Source organism: Natator depressus, chromosome 10 (assembly GCF_965152275.1).
Source record: "Natator depressus isolate rNatDep1 chromosome 10, rNatDep2.hap1, whole genome shotgun sequence".
Taxonomy (NCBI): domain Eukaryota; kingdom Metazoa; phylum Chordata; order Testudines; family Cheloniidae; genus Natator; species Natator depressus.
Window position 1 is genome coordinate 14,947,995 of NC_134243.1, and position 14,678 is coordinate 14,962,672.

Genomic DNA, 14,678 nt, shown 5'->3' on the forward strand with positions numbered 1-14,678 from the left:
AGGTTCCCAGCCAGGAATGGGGTACAGCCACCCAGCTCTCCTACCATGAAACTGACAAGACAGCCAACAGCCCATGTATGTAATGCAGTGTCTACACAGACACTGCGTCGCCCTAACGACACCAACTTAAGCCTCTCGTGAAGGTGGAGTTATGTCGCTGTAGTATGGCACTTACATCGGTGGAGCACGGCTGTAGCGTAGACACTGACATAATTAGGTAGATGTAAGGCAACTTCGGTAGGCAGACCTGGTCTATACTACAGAGTTATAAGTGTGTGGCGGTTCTCCTGACTTTCCTGTACAGGGTATTTAGGAAAAACTACAGTTAAGTGTATAAACTGCTTTATACGAAAATCTGAAACCACTTTTTAATGACCCTCAACAGATGGGTGATATGCTGATAAAGTGGTCGCATGACTCAGAGTTAATCTACAGTCCCAAGCGTTTCAAAGGCAAATAGTCCAAAAGAGCTGGAATAGAAGGGCTGAATGTGTCTCAATGGACCACAACAAGAAACGACTTTTTAGCTTGAAACACACTTCTCAGAGGCCTTTTTGTTCTGGATCAAAAGCTCTTGTACAGCCACTATCTAAAGACCTTAGTCAGCTGGTCACATGTAGAGACGCCAGGTCGGTGTGCAGCACCAGGCCTTTTTTCTGCAGAATGACATCTGGGAGGTTTAGTAGCAGAAGTGGCCCAATTAATAGATGTATCATGTCAGAATACCAGAACTGATCCACCCAGGCTGGAGCTATCGTTCCCACCTGGGCTTTGTCCTGATATATCTTTCTAAGGACTTTGGGAATTAATGAAATAGAGAAACACTTTAGCAGGTTCTTCTCCCACCAAATCAGAAATACAACTACCATAGATCCTGAACTCACTCCTCTTTGGGAAGAGAACATTGGAGACTTTATGTTCACACTGGTAGCAAACAGGTCCAACAAACAGGGAACTCTCTATTTAGCAACACTTGATTTAGAACAATCTTTCAGCTCCCACTCATATGTGAATCGTGATAGAGCTCTTTCTGCTTAGATGATCTGCCAAATACTTCTGGGTACCTGACAGACTGAGAGCTACTAGGATGATCTTATGTAGGATGCAGCAGTCTCATAGATGTATCACTTCCTGACAGAAGTGGTATGATCTCACTCCCCCTGGACTCTTCATACAACAAATATCTTGATGGACAACGCAACAGCTTTGAGTGGTGGTGCCCAGAAGGAGAAGCAGAAATGCCTTCCAGGCTAGATGAATGGCCCTCAGCTCCAGTACATTTATGTGTAACAGGCTCTGCTTAGGATCACTTGCCTTGTATTCGGAGGAAGTCCACATGCGCACCCCAGCATCGTCTAAATGCATCCATCACAAGAGTTTGGGGGGGGGGGGGGGTGGATGAAACATAATTCCCTGGCAGATTTTTAAGGGTCTATCCACCAAAGCAGAGATGTTAGCACTTTTGGTAGCACTCCTAGAGGCAAGTCCATGTTGTATCTGACTGGCTCATAAACTGTTCTTAACCAACTCTGAAAAGACTGGAGGATTTATGGAGTCACATAAGTAAAGCTGCCATGTGACCCAGTAAACTGAGGAGAATCTTACTGACGTTCTCAGATGAGATCGAAGGTATGAAATGAGGTGACTCGTGAAAAGAAGTCTTTGTTTAGGAATGTATGCTCTTGCCAAAGTGAAGTCCAGCACCACCCATATAAATTTTGTGGATTCAGTAGGGGTGAAATCAGACATGTCTCAACTGATGCTAAGGCCTTGTCTGGAAAACAACTGTAGAACTATGTGAACATCCCTAGTGACTTGGTGTGATGCATCTCCTGATCTCGATGATTATCTAGCAGGGCATCTATGTCAGCCCTCTTGGATGTGGCTGTTTTAGAAAGTGCAGGCTGCCACAGACCCTTGGCTATCTTGAGAATGCCTTTATTAATAGGCATGGCTAAGCAACCCTGGGAAATGTCAAATAATTTAGGAGAGCTCTCTTAAAATGATCTCAAGCAGAAACTCAAGAGTCCACTACTCTTCTAAGGAGATCTTGAACTAGTGATGTAAAATACTAAACTGTTAACTGGTAAGCATTAGTCTTACTGGTTAACCAACCCTAACCATTAATCCACAGCCCCGGGCCGGCCGGCTGACCCCCAGCCCTGGGCTCCTCTCCCTTTAATCGGTTAACCAATTAAACAATTTTAATCATTTAAACAGTTAACTTTTTACAGATATTTACATCTCTATCTTGCATGGCCTTAAAATGGTCTATTTTTGACGTAGTAGATGGTGTCACACCTTCATCAGGCAACAAAGCCGATACGACCAGATTGGTCCTCATATTCCTTGAGGAGGTCTTCCTCATTACTATACAGTTTCTGTTTAGAACCATGAAGAAGCTCTTGGAGCAATGACTGAGATGGGGTGTGGGTTTGGTTTGGGGTTGTTTTGTTGTGGAGGGGTGGTTTTTTAGGAAGACAACAACCTTATTCTAGATCTTGATGCAGCTGTATATGGCACAGAGCAGGGAATGGCTGAGGACTCCACACAGAACATTAAGGCCACTGCGTCCCAGAAGGTAAAGGCATATGGTGCCAAAGAGATGGGAACCAAGGAACATGACAGAAGCATGAGATCTGTGACTCCTTTTAAAGGTTTCTCTCAGGAACCGCTCTAGGCAAATGAGAAGATCTCCTAGGAGAACAACATCTGCTGCCAACATCTTCTGCCTTATGAAGATAAGCAGAATTCTTCTAAAGGAGGTGCAGATACTTAAAAGTGTAGAAACACAAACTCAGAACCCCTTGGTATGAAAGGTAGACACTACTACCATAGAGGATCAATGTAGACAGGTTCACCTTCGGTACTCTGGACTCCAAGCAGAGGTTGGATATCACAGATAAAGGAGAGAGATTCAGCAAAGGGGATTCCAGTTCCAGGGTGATAGCTAGATCTGCAGAAGATTTAAAAATAGCCTGGGAAGAAAGAGGAGGTAGTACCGATGTCAATGATACTGTGACCAATGGTTCCAATGCAGCTGCCTCGGCAGATATCTTCTTATCACAATGCAGTGATTTGGTGGCATACAGTACACCAATGCCAACAGTACTGATCAATGAAGACATATGCTGCACCCCTGCATCAAAAGAATAGGGTTTCACAGAATCATGGCACCAATGTGAGTTTGAAGGAATAGCCTTAGGCAACTCAGAGGCAGACTTTTATCCTTCCTCTTGGCCAGTACCAGCGATACAGATTGGTGCCAAGCTGCCTCCAGAGATCTCTGCTTTTTCAAAGTCACGTTGGTACTGTGACTCTTCAAAAAGCCTGAAATCCTGTTCACATCATTTCTCTTTTTCTTAAGAGCAAATAGAAGGCTCAATGTTTCAGGGACTCCCAGAATCAAAAGAGCTCTTAGCCCCCCAAGTTGCATCTTTTGTAGCCAAAGCAGAAGCTGAAACAAGTTCATAAGCAGAAGCAGACTGCTCTCGGGCAGAAATCTCACAGTCAAAATGTTATCTTTTCCAGCAAAAACAGCACCAAGTGGTCATCACATTCCTTGTGTGTTTTCAAAAAGAGGGTTATAAATAAAATAGTTGTTTGAGGTAGGAGATTCTCCTAAACAAAAAAGGCACTTTATATGTGTATCATTCATTGGCATAGCTGTCTCGCAGGCAGGGCAGATCTCAGCTATCAGACCTGAGACTTGGAAAGAAAACAAGGAGTCTTTCGGAGGAGGTAGAGGAGTTAGTCAACCAGCTTAAATGAAACAAGAAAAAAAAGTTACAGGGGCTGCAGGGGGTGGGGCACAAAACTAACTATAAAACCCTAATCCTATCCCCAAGAGCTATAGCGAAGCAGAAAGACATTGTGCATCAACTCAGTGCCTTGGGCAGTAAGAAGAAAGTGAGTGATGGTTGGGGTTGCTCCATTTTTATACCCTCATTGTAGGTGGCATGAGAGCGTACAGGACACATGGGCAGCTCCGAAGGAAACAGATGTCTAGAAGATTCCAGGCTCACGCACACGAAGCACTCACACCTACAGTGGGATCTTTGTGGACATAGACTTAAAGAAGCTGAATTCTGTAGATTAAACAATGTTATTAAAACACAGGGCCACTAATAGGGTTATAGGGCCTAGCAATACTGCAACTGCATCTGTGGAGCCCATGCCTAAGCTGCAGTGTCTCTAAGACCCCACATCACGCATGCTGCTCTCTTCCTATGTTAGTGTAAAGGCTGACTTAAACACACTGAAAGCGACAAAAACCAATCTATTTCATGATGGCAAATATCAAAATAGTGTGTGACTGAACATGGCAAAAACAGGTTTCACACTTCCTATTACTAGCCAAGTGTTTATCACACTAAGTCTTGAACATAAGATTAAACTACAGAGTACTAATACTCTCATTTTACTCACTATTGATTGAAATAGTAGTCTCTCCACGTTCAACTCTAGTTATTAAGCAGTTAAGAAAGGCTCAAATCAGATCTTTGAGTGGGGGCGCACTTACAGATGCATGCCTCCAAACACTAGGTATTGTCTGAGGCATAGCAGCTGATTTCTTCAAAATATACTTTGTTTGTGTGAGTCTAGAATTAGGCTCTAAGTCAAAAAAAGAAGAATCCCTGACCAAACTAATAGTGACTTCACTTTCTAACGCTAGTTAGATTGTGTTCTAAAATGGAGGTTAATCAGAATGTAAGAACTCAATAGAAGTCTGCTAATTTCTCCCTTTTTAAAATGTAATATTTGTTATATAGTTTATTTTCTTTAAACAGCATTAGTTACATGTCACTAAATTTAAAAAAGTCATTTTATAATTAGCACAAATTAAAACAAGAAGTACCACTTCCAGACACAGTGTGATCACAGGGAATAAGACTTACCACTACTTTTGGAAGTTCCTTGTAAATCTGTTTCACAAAGTCCAAAAAATGATGAATCTAGGAAGAAAAGAATATTAAGTTTACAAGACGATGAGGCAGAAGAAGGGAGAATCAATTTCATTACTTTAAGATCCTTGTATCAATACTGGGGCGGGGGGGGGGGGGAAATGTACTCAAGAATCTTTTGTTAAATTACTTACTGTCAGCAGATTAAATTTCACTTAAGTATGCAGGTGAATCCTCAAAAATTTAAAATGGATTGAGGAGATACTTTTGGAGAGTTTCTTTTGACTACCAAGCCAGTTTACTGTCAACATTAAACTTGAATAGCAGTAGGAAGACACTCACAATAATAATTCAAACACAGATACACCATCATTACATTATTCCAAAACCATTAAATCCTCTCAATAGTGGGATGCGGGAAGAAGAGATACTACAGTTTTGGTTTTCTAGTTCTTGTAAGATACTCATAACCCTAGTAACAGAGTACAGTATAAGAACTTACATAGATTGCAGACTTTCTTCTTGCTCCTATTCTGGTTTTCTTCCCCTCTCTCAGAACAAAATACCCCCAATTTTTCTTCTCCTCTCATGGATTCCCTCTTTTTGGTGGTCCACCTCCATATCCTGAAATGTTGGTCCTCCACCTTCCCCCACTCATCCAGAATCTTCTGGCCCCCCATCCCATGTTGTTCTGCCTTTCAATCCTTATCTTTCATTTGGAATGTTTTGGGATGCCACCTCCCTTCTATGTATTTATTTTCCTTCTGGCTTTTCCCCAAGGTCATGCTGGTACCACAGTTTCCGCACACAGAATTCTAGCAGAAATAATATCATCAGAGTGAAACTGACAAAGCTAGTCAGTTGCATATTTGGTTAGAACAGCAGGTTGTTACTCCACTGCAATAAATCTAGGCGGATGGCTCATAAGGAGCAAAACTGATGCTGCTCCAGAGTAAAACCATTGAGCCTGTAAACCCTGGCTCAATCCTTGTCTACAGCATTAACTCTCAGGAGAATTTTTAAAATGCAGGATACCCACAGCATATTAATACCTATAAAACACTGAGAGCAGTGCAAGAATATTTCTGGCATATTCATCAACTAAATACGCCAGAAATAGATCAAGTAGAGTAACTCTTCAATATCACATAATAAAATACAACTCACTTCTTGGGTGATTGGTGGCCGGAACTGTTTGTGTAGTTCAATAATTATTCTCAAACAAATAAGTACATTTTCTTCATTCTCTGTCTGGAAAACATTTGTTTAATTAGCCCATTGTTGTATTCTTAAACAACTTCATTCAATATATATTATATAGCTCTAATTTAATCTTGGCAACCTAGAAAGTTTCTGCCTAATATAAACTGCCACAAGGAAAACATCTCATTTTTGACATGTTCCTTATCAGAGCCCAGTCTTGCAATCTGTGTCCATGGTGATCCCATTAAAATGTCAATGGAAATATTGAGTCTGTATATTTGGCAAGATCAGGCCTCAATCCTGCAACCTGCTCTACTTCAGCAGATCCCTTTGCAAAGCCCCATTGATTAACCAAAGTCAATAGGGCTCCTTACAGGGACAGTGATCCTTTCACACAGAGCAGGTTACACTGGGCCTCACTTATCAATAATTTAAATTCTATGCAAGAAAGAATCTGAAGGATTTAAAATGGGCCACTGGCCCCTCCTCTTTACTTATGTAATGAGCTAGTCTAGAAAAAATGTTCTTTCATGACATCTTACCTTGAGTAAGCTATCAAGAACAGTTCTGTGTCTCAGTAAAATCCTAACAAACATTTCAAGAGTCTACATAAGGGTAAAATAGAACCCAGATATGTTATATCTCAAACCAACATCATACAGTGAAGACTAATCAACTGCCCCTCCCCTCCTGTCCAAGCAGCTCAAACAATGCAATTATTAACAATAGAACAACCCCATCCCAAAGTGACTCTAAAGATTATCTAACCCCAAGCATCAGTGTAGTCAGAATTCTACCCTAATATTTTTGAGAAGGAGGAGAAAGAGGAATCTTTCTCCAAATCTGAAGCATAGTTTTAACAAAGTGAAATAAATAAAAATACCTCTAGAAATCTAAACATCACAGACAAGACATTTTTGGTATGGGGACGAAGATGTTCATTTGTTGGTATTCTATGAATTATTTCAAGAACTAGTTTACGCAATTGCTGGAAAACAAAATGAACAAAGATATCTATTAGAACTTAAATAAGCAAAACTTTGAAAGGACAATCCTTAATCATTTAAAAAAAAAAAGATTTCTTGTTCAAGTCAAATATTTAATGTTAATTCACATTAAATTACATTGTTAGTTAATTCACTAAAATGACAAATTACATGCTTTTTTAAAAAAACAAACTCTTTTCTTCAAATAGATTAAATGCCTATATAAGTATACATAGTATTTTCTTCTAATGTTCAACTATTTGGCTATAAAGCATGGCACAAATTTAATTTGCATTCTTAAGATGCAATTTAAATTAAAAAAATGATAAAAATATTCTGGTAACTATTTGACAGTAAAGCTTCAACTTTTGCCTTTAACTCTGAAATGCAAACTGAGTTGTGATCACCTCTCAGTAATAGAGCCAACTGTAACATGTACGCTACTTTTAAGTGATAGAAGAGAGGGTATTAAAGTGCATGTTTGAAAAACAGAATAGCCAGCTTTATTTAACAAGTATCTTACTGAAAGGAGCACAGACTTTTTCAATTCTGCCTCTTTGTGTATATATATAAAACATATATTCAAAAACAGATTTGCTCACTCAGCACTCTCTCTAATCTCACACATTTCTGAATTGGTAAATTCAAACTGCACAAAAAGATAACTGTTGCTTTGTACAGAGTACCTGTGCTGGTTTTTCCTGAAGAAACTGCACCTCCCCATCCTGCAGAAAGGTGAGAAATCGAGGGATGATGTGTTCCAGGAATGTAGAATACTGAGGGGATGATGTTACATTCTAGTTATTAAAAGAAAAAAATACTTTCTTTGAGCAGAGGAGGAATATTCTCATTTCAAGTGTGATTTAACCAAGTTACTTGTAATACACATGCTACACAGACAGCCATCAAAATATAGAACCACTGAAAAAGCTTTTTTTTTTTTAAAAAAAAAAAAACCCAAATCTTTAAAGTATTAGCAATCAACCATCTTCTGACAGAAAGGAAGTTAAAGCTGACATTAAAAATGAATAAAATTGAACACAGGAAAAAATAGCCTTCCCCTTCTGGGGTAACACCTTACTTACATTTAGAAAAACTGCTCAAATACTGTAAATGTTACCATTTCAAATGAAAGGGCTGACTAAATTCCTGGATGTAGTGAACTCATTTGTTCAATGACATTCAAGCCTTCTCACCCACAACTAAGTACAGATTACAGTTATTTATGCAGGCATACGTACCACAAAAGTTAGAATTAAACATTTCTACTTCTTTTTATTGTGAGGACTGATCTCATGCTGCTGTTTTGTTTGCTACGAAGTTGGGAACAGTATCAGAGGAGCAAGCTGCCTCCATTTATAAGTGCTGCACTTAATTCAGAAGCCTAGTTTACCCATCCTAATCGTTACTTGGAAACTCTTAGCTATATTCAACAAAACAATAGTATTAGGTAAACTTCAAAAGTACACCAGAATGCCTCTAACACAAATATTTAGGTTAGGCATAAATAAGAATGCAATATTTTATTAATTATAGTTAAATATGTCAACTGTCTATTCACATCCCTCCTTTACACACACACACACACACACACACACACACACAGAGAGAGAGAGAGAGAGAGAGAGGAAAAAAAAAAAAAAAAAAAAAAAAACAAGTTATACAGCCAATTTTATTATTTGATTTGTGGTAGAGCTTAGAGACCCCAGTCATAAACCAGGATGATCCCAATATACTAGGCATTGTGTAAAGACAGTCTCTGCCCCAAAGAGCTTACAATGCAAGTGTAAGACTGCAGGTAGATACAATAGGAGGACTGCAGAGAAACAGTTTAAAACTTGTTAAAATTAAAAGGGCACTTATCAGCCAAGACTCAGCAGCAGAAGCAGGAACTGCAGGCCTGTCCCTGCTCCCTTCCAAAACCAAGAAAGGAGCTGCCCATCCGGTACCTCCTCTTCTCCTCTGTCCTACGGTCTCTCCCTTTTTGACCAAACTCTCCTTCTGGTTATGTTTCTGACTCCCCAGCCCTACAGAAGAACTGGGAGAGTGCAGGCTAACCCTGCTCCCCCCAGCACACTGAAGAGATCAGAGAAGAGAAGACACCCTTCAACACCTCTGACAGGCATGAAATCCATGATGCTTTCTGGCCCGCACTAACCAGTGCAAGAAGCAAAAGCTACCACACAGCCACAGGTCTCGCTCCTGCTTTATAAAGACTTCTTCCCATGTATCTTCACTAAGAAGCAGAAAAGTGAAATTAACAGGACTCTGCTCAATTTCAGAATTGCTCTTCAGGGCCTTTTAGGGCAAAGTTGTCAAGAATCTAGTCAATGTCAGACTCCCACTACTGCACAAAAGAGATGAGTAGCAGCAGAGGCAGACACCGGAGCAACTCAGGAGAGACAGGCTCAAAAACAGAGGATGGGGAGGTACTCAAGACCTCTTAGCTCTCTCCCAACTTTGCAGCGGCCAAGAAGCTCTAGAACAGGGGGAAGAGAAAAAACAAACATTCTCCCTTCCTGCAGCAATTTTTGAAGAATGACACTCCAAATTCATCCATCACATACTTGCAAGAGACTGATATGAAAGACTGCCACAGATGTCAACAGAGTTGCGTAGGCAAAAAAATATATATGTATTCAGGTAAAGAAGTATTGCCTACATTCTTTCAATATTTGACTTTGTATTTAACACTATCTTCTCTATGGTGGAGCTATATTAGCTTGAGTTGTGTGCCCCTAGTTTAAGCAGCGTTAGGTCATATCAGTACTTGGATGAGAAATCGCCATGGATAACCCAGGGGCAACAGGAAGTGGTGCAGCAATTCATTCAACAGCAATGTCAGAGATTACCATTCTGTAGGATGTACCTTTGTGTAAGACATAGAACAGAGGTCCTCAGCACTGGTCATTAAACATCATGTGGCATTTTTCATTAATGTGGATATTCTTGCCCGAATTCCCCAGATTAAATTCTATTTGGCTAATGTACCTAGAATTCAGTACTTCTAAATAAAAGCCAACACATAAGAATGGGGGAATTCCATTCAGATTTTAGTGTAATATAATGGTGTCATTTCTTGAGCAAACAATCATAGAATATCAGGGCTGGAAGGGACCTCAGGAAATCATCTTGTCCAACCCCCTGCTCAAAGCAGGACCAATCCCCAATTTTTGCCCCAGATCCCTAAATGGCCCCCTCAAGGATAAAACTTTCAACCCTGGGTTTACCAGGCCAATGCTCAAACCACTGAGCTATCCCTCCCCCAAAACCTAGCATCTAATATTTCTACCTGGTACCTCTTAATAATATGTCTAAACTATTTTCTCCTGCCAACCTGAATCCTGTGGCCCTCCAGGAACTGAAAAGGGTCAATGCTGTCACCTCCACTTCATTACAATCCTCAAGGAAGGAATCCCCACTTGACAACTCATCCTCACCTCTAAACTATTGCATATCTTAATACAAAACAGCCACGCAGCCCGAAACTTCAAAAGAGCTAAATGTACACCTGAACTCAGTTAAAGAAACAATTCCACAGACAAATTTATCAGGTTACGCAGTAAACACTGGAGAGGTAAAATTCAAATACATTTTTGAATAAAGAAACTAATCAAACTTACTCACTGAACAAAGATTTTCTGTTAAAACAATTATTTGGGGGGGGGAGGGGGGAGAGACCCCTGGAGGGACACAACCTACAATTCTCTAATAACTCTGCTAATAAATTTCAAGTGAGACATGTAATGCATTCTAAAAATGAAATAAGGTTTTTCTTGAACACAGAACCAATGAGTAATGGCTGTTAATAATTAGTATATGTTTGAATTTAAGTAAACAACAAACAAAACAAGACCAGAAATCCAGATTGCATACACACCAAGAACAAGAAATATTGCATTTAAATCATTCAAAAGTACGCTAATTTTATAATTACCTCAAAATTCTCACTGACTTCTTGCATCATTTTCAATTTTGTTTCATCGGCTGAAAAATCGCAAATTCAAGTGAATAATTAAATATGCAAAAAAAGCCAGACAAATACCATCAAACATTCACAGGTGAAAGAAGCAATCAGATCTTATCAGTTTAGCTATCATTGCCCAGTTGTAAGGTACTCATTTCTCACAATCACACAATTTCATACTCACACTTCATACTCACACACATCTCTCTAAGGCTCAAGTAAATAATGCTCATCATTTTGCTTCTTCAAACATCAAGGATCAAAGGAAATGCAAAGCGAACCCCATGCAAGTTTACCAACCAACTCAGTAGACAATATTACAGAACTCTTTGAAGCAAATGAGTAAAGAAGAATTACATTTCCTTAATAAATGGAAAATAAACTTACGTGTATTAACATCTGTTAGAGCAGCCACAAACTGCAGGTATTTCTTCATCAAAGTGGTTTGGTCAACCACAGTGGGCCCTTGTGTCGAAACAAAGGCCATTTTTCTTCTGGACCAGATTAGAGTTTATTAAAAAACTGGGGGGGGGGGGGGGAGGGGAATCAGCCCACCTACAAAAACAAAAAACATTGTAAGTAGGACTACTTACTGGTGGAGACACCGTCATCTAGATTTATTCCTATGACATATGATTTTAAAGGAGCACCATCAATTTAAAAATCATATTTGTTTACATGTATTTAAGCCTATAACCAAAACTCATAACATCTAACTAACTGAAAAAAAAAATCAGAGAAAAATTGTTACTGAGTCTTTTACAGAATTGCATATAGTCAGTTTTCCCTCCTGTTTGTGTGGATCTATCAAATAGCAACAGGGGAGAGAAACATTTTAAAAGATTAGGAAAATACAGTGGAAAAGACACAAAAAACTAGCAAGGGAACTCAGAGGTGGGAGTATAACATAAACTTCTTTTAACAGCATTCTTTAGCGTGACTAGATTTCAAGTTGATAATGTCCTTTTAAGTATCTCTCAACAAGGTTTCAGGGTACCTGAAGCAAGCTTTTCCACAAACATGATCTGAGTTTCCAATATGTAATAAAACTTGAAAGCAGTAGAGTTTCAGTTGGTTTTAGTTTTCATTGTCTGTCACAGAGCTTTACTGCTGAACTCATTTCACAATCCATGCTTACTTTCTGTCACATCTGACATCTTAATTTGGTTTAGCTTTCAGATCAATCTACATTTCAATAAAAATACACCTCACTTTTACAGCGCCCTTCATCTTAATATCTTTGCAAATATTGATTAAATGTCACAAAACTCCTGTAAAGTTTTATGACAATTGGTCTACCCATTTTACAGATAAGGGAGCCCCCAGGGGAAGAGAGAGGCTCTGTGATTTGCCCAAAGGGGGAGAAAGCTCATGACAGCACTGGAAATACAACCTAGAAGTCTCAGCTCCTCTCTCTACCTTACCTTCTCTGTCTCGGTGGCTCTCTCCTGACTGAGGGGGGCACTTTCTCTTTGATTGGACTCCATCTATGCTGACCCCATGCCAGCCAGTGCTCTGGCCCTGTAATTGTGCGAATCCTGTTATGGATTTTAAAAATATGCACAAAGGCGATATTGCATCCAGCTCCTTCTACCAACCCCCATTTCCTCTCAGGTCCAAGTCCTTGACATCTATACCATCTCCCTAACCCTTCAGGCCAGAGCTCCTGACCCTCCCTCAGATCCCACAGCCCCACCAGGGCTAGGACTGCCCACTCCTCAGATCCCTGCCCCCCACCACGGTAGGGCCTCCCCACCCCGCGACAGATCCCTGCCCCCCAGCAAGGCAGGGACTCCCCCCCCACAGATCCCTGCCCCCTACCATTAGAGCAGGGTGTCGTCTCCCCCCCAGGGCCAGATCCCCTCCCCCTCACACAGGCCGGGCCGGGCCTCCCCACCCCCCTCACGACAGGGCCTCTGCGGGACGTGACTGCTCGGCCCCAGGCTCTACCCCGGCACCACGCCCCCCCCCCGGGCCTAGTCCCCGGCCGGGCCCTACCTCCCCCGCGTCTGGTCTGTCCCCGGGGCGGCTGCTGCCGCCGCGGCCCGCCCCCGGCTCTACCTGCCCGCCCCGGCCCCCAGCTCGCGCGAGTCCCTCCTTTGTCGCCTCCAGCCTGAGCCCGCAGCCGGGCGCGGCGCATGGGCACCCAGCGCACGACGGAAGCTGCCGAAGTTCAGTTCCGGCCGCCGCCGCCTGCGAACGGCTTCGCTCCCCGCCACCCCCTGCGCATCGCTGCCCAGCCTCTCTCCAGCACCCCCCACCCGGCCCCTCGGCCGCCCCGGCCCCGCCCCAGTCAGCCAGCGGGGGGCCCGGGGCTCCCCAGCCCCAATGCCCCCGGCCAGGCACCAAGAGCTCCGGCCTCCCAACCCCCGCGCGACGGGCGAGAACCCGGCGCAGGGCTCCCAGCCCAGCCCAGCCCAGTCCCTCCGGCCACAAGCTGGCGGCGGCGGCGCGGCCGATGGCACCCAGCGCAGGCTGCGCGCGAAGGCACCCGCGGCCCCTCCAGCTCGGGCCTGGCCTTGTCCGTTACCCGCGCACCGGCATTTACCCTCGGAAGCTGCGGAGCTCGTCAGTTCCCAGCAGCAGGCCCACGGGTGACCTCCCGGGCAGAGCCGCCCCTCCCGCTGCGGAGCCGCCCGGCTGTTAAAGCCACAGCTTCTGCCGGCAAAGGCGGGCTCCTGAGCGGTCGCCCTGTTAGTCTGTATCCGCAAAAACAGCCGAGGGGTCCTTGTGGCACCTTCGAGACCAACACCTGTATTTGGGCATAAGCTTTCCTGGGCTAAAACCCACTTCATCAGACTCAAGCCTGGGTGATAGAGGGGACAGTGGGGAGGTTAAAAACGAAAGGCGCTGTGTTCTCCCCGGCTCGAAATACCTTACATGTAGAAGAAAGATGCTTCAAAGGATCGGAAACAATACGCTTTCCCCCTAAAAACGTGAGCAGAAAGGAGATGGCAGATAAGCTGACAGCCTGCTGCTGAATTAAGCACGCAGAAACTCAACTACTGTGAAACCCTGTTGGTCTATAATGTGGGTAATACGTTTTATCCCACCCCACTCCTTGTGTGAAGTGCTTGGAGATCCACAGACGAGGTACCTGTATATAGTCTTCCACAGAACTGGACTGGACCAAATAACTGGATTTGAATGAAAGCAAAAACTTCAGCAACTACCCTAGCTAAGGAGGCAAAACTTGTTTCTGCCCAATGGTTTCTTTTGAAAAGTCAGCTATGCTGATTCAGTGGCTCTTGATTACTATGGTGATGAGCAGGGTATAGAATAGAAAATACAAGGGAATAGAGTATAAACATTGGAAGGTGGGTTGCGGGAGAAGATTTCCCAGGCAGTAGTCAAGTTCAGAAACTTGATTTGCAACAAACTGTACTGCAAGAAGCAATCAGTTAATACGAAACGGGATATTATATTTTGTACTGAGCTCATCTCTCTCAATCTATGCTTTGTACTATTTTACAATAAAATATCTTTTATTAAAAGTAACTCATCTTACCCAGCCTGCCATGATTCTCTAAAACCCGAGTGTCACCCAGTTTGTATGAAAGAGCTAATACAAAATAAGGTCCTATCCTGCAAACACCCATGTGTTTGTAACTATGCATG

The 14,678-nt window shown here is 42.4% G+C and overlaps 1 protein-coding gene across 3 annotated transcripts in view; it reads right to left on the bottom strand.

Annotated features, from left to right (window-relative positions):
• The window catches only part of TRRAP (transformation/transcription domain associated protein), a 156,664-nt gene extending 145,107 nt beyond the window's left edge, over window positions 1–11,557 (bottom strand). For all 3 annotated transcript variants that reach the window (XM_074965259.1, XM_074965258.1, XM_074965256.1), the window contains exons 1-6: window positions 11,448–11,557; window positions 11,031–11,080; window positions 7,780–7,890; window positions 6,991–7,095; window positions 6,072–6,155; window positions 4,899–4,955 (exon numbers count right to left, since the gene is read on the bottom strand). In XM_074965259.1, coding sequence (XP_074821360.1) covers window positions 4,899–4,955; window positions 6,072–6,155; window positions 6,991–7,095; window positions 7,780–7,890; window positions 11,031–11,080; window positions 11,448–11,547 — 507 coding nt within the window. In that variant the 5' untranslated portion in view covers window positions 11,548–11,557. The remainder of the gene's footprint in view (window positions 1–4,898; window positions 4,956–6,071; window positions 6,156–6,990; window positions 7,096–7,779; window positions 7,891–11,030; window positions 11,081–11,447) is intronic.
• Window positions 11,558–14,678: the final 3,121 nt, after the last annotated feature.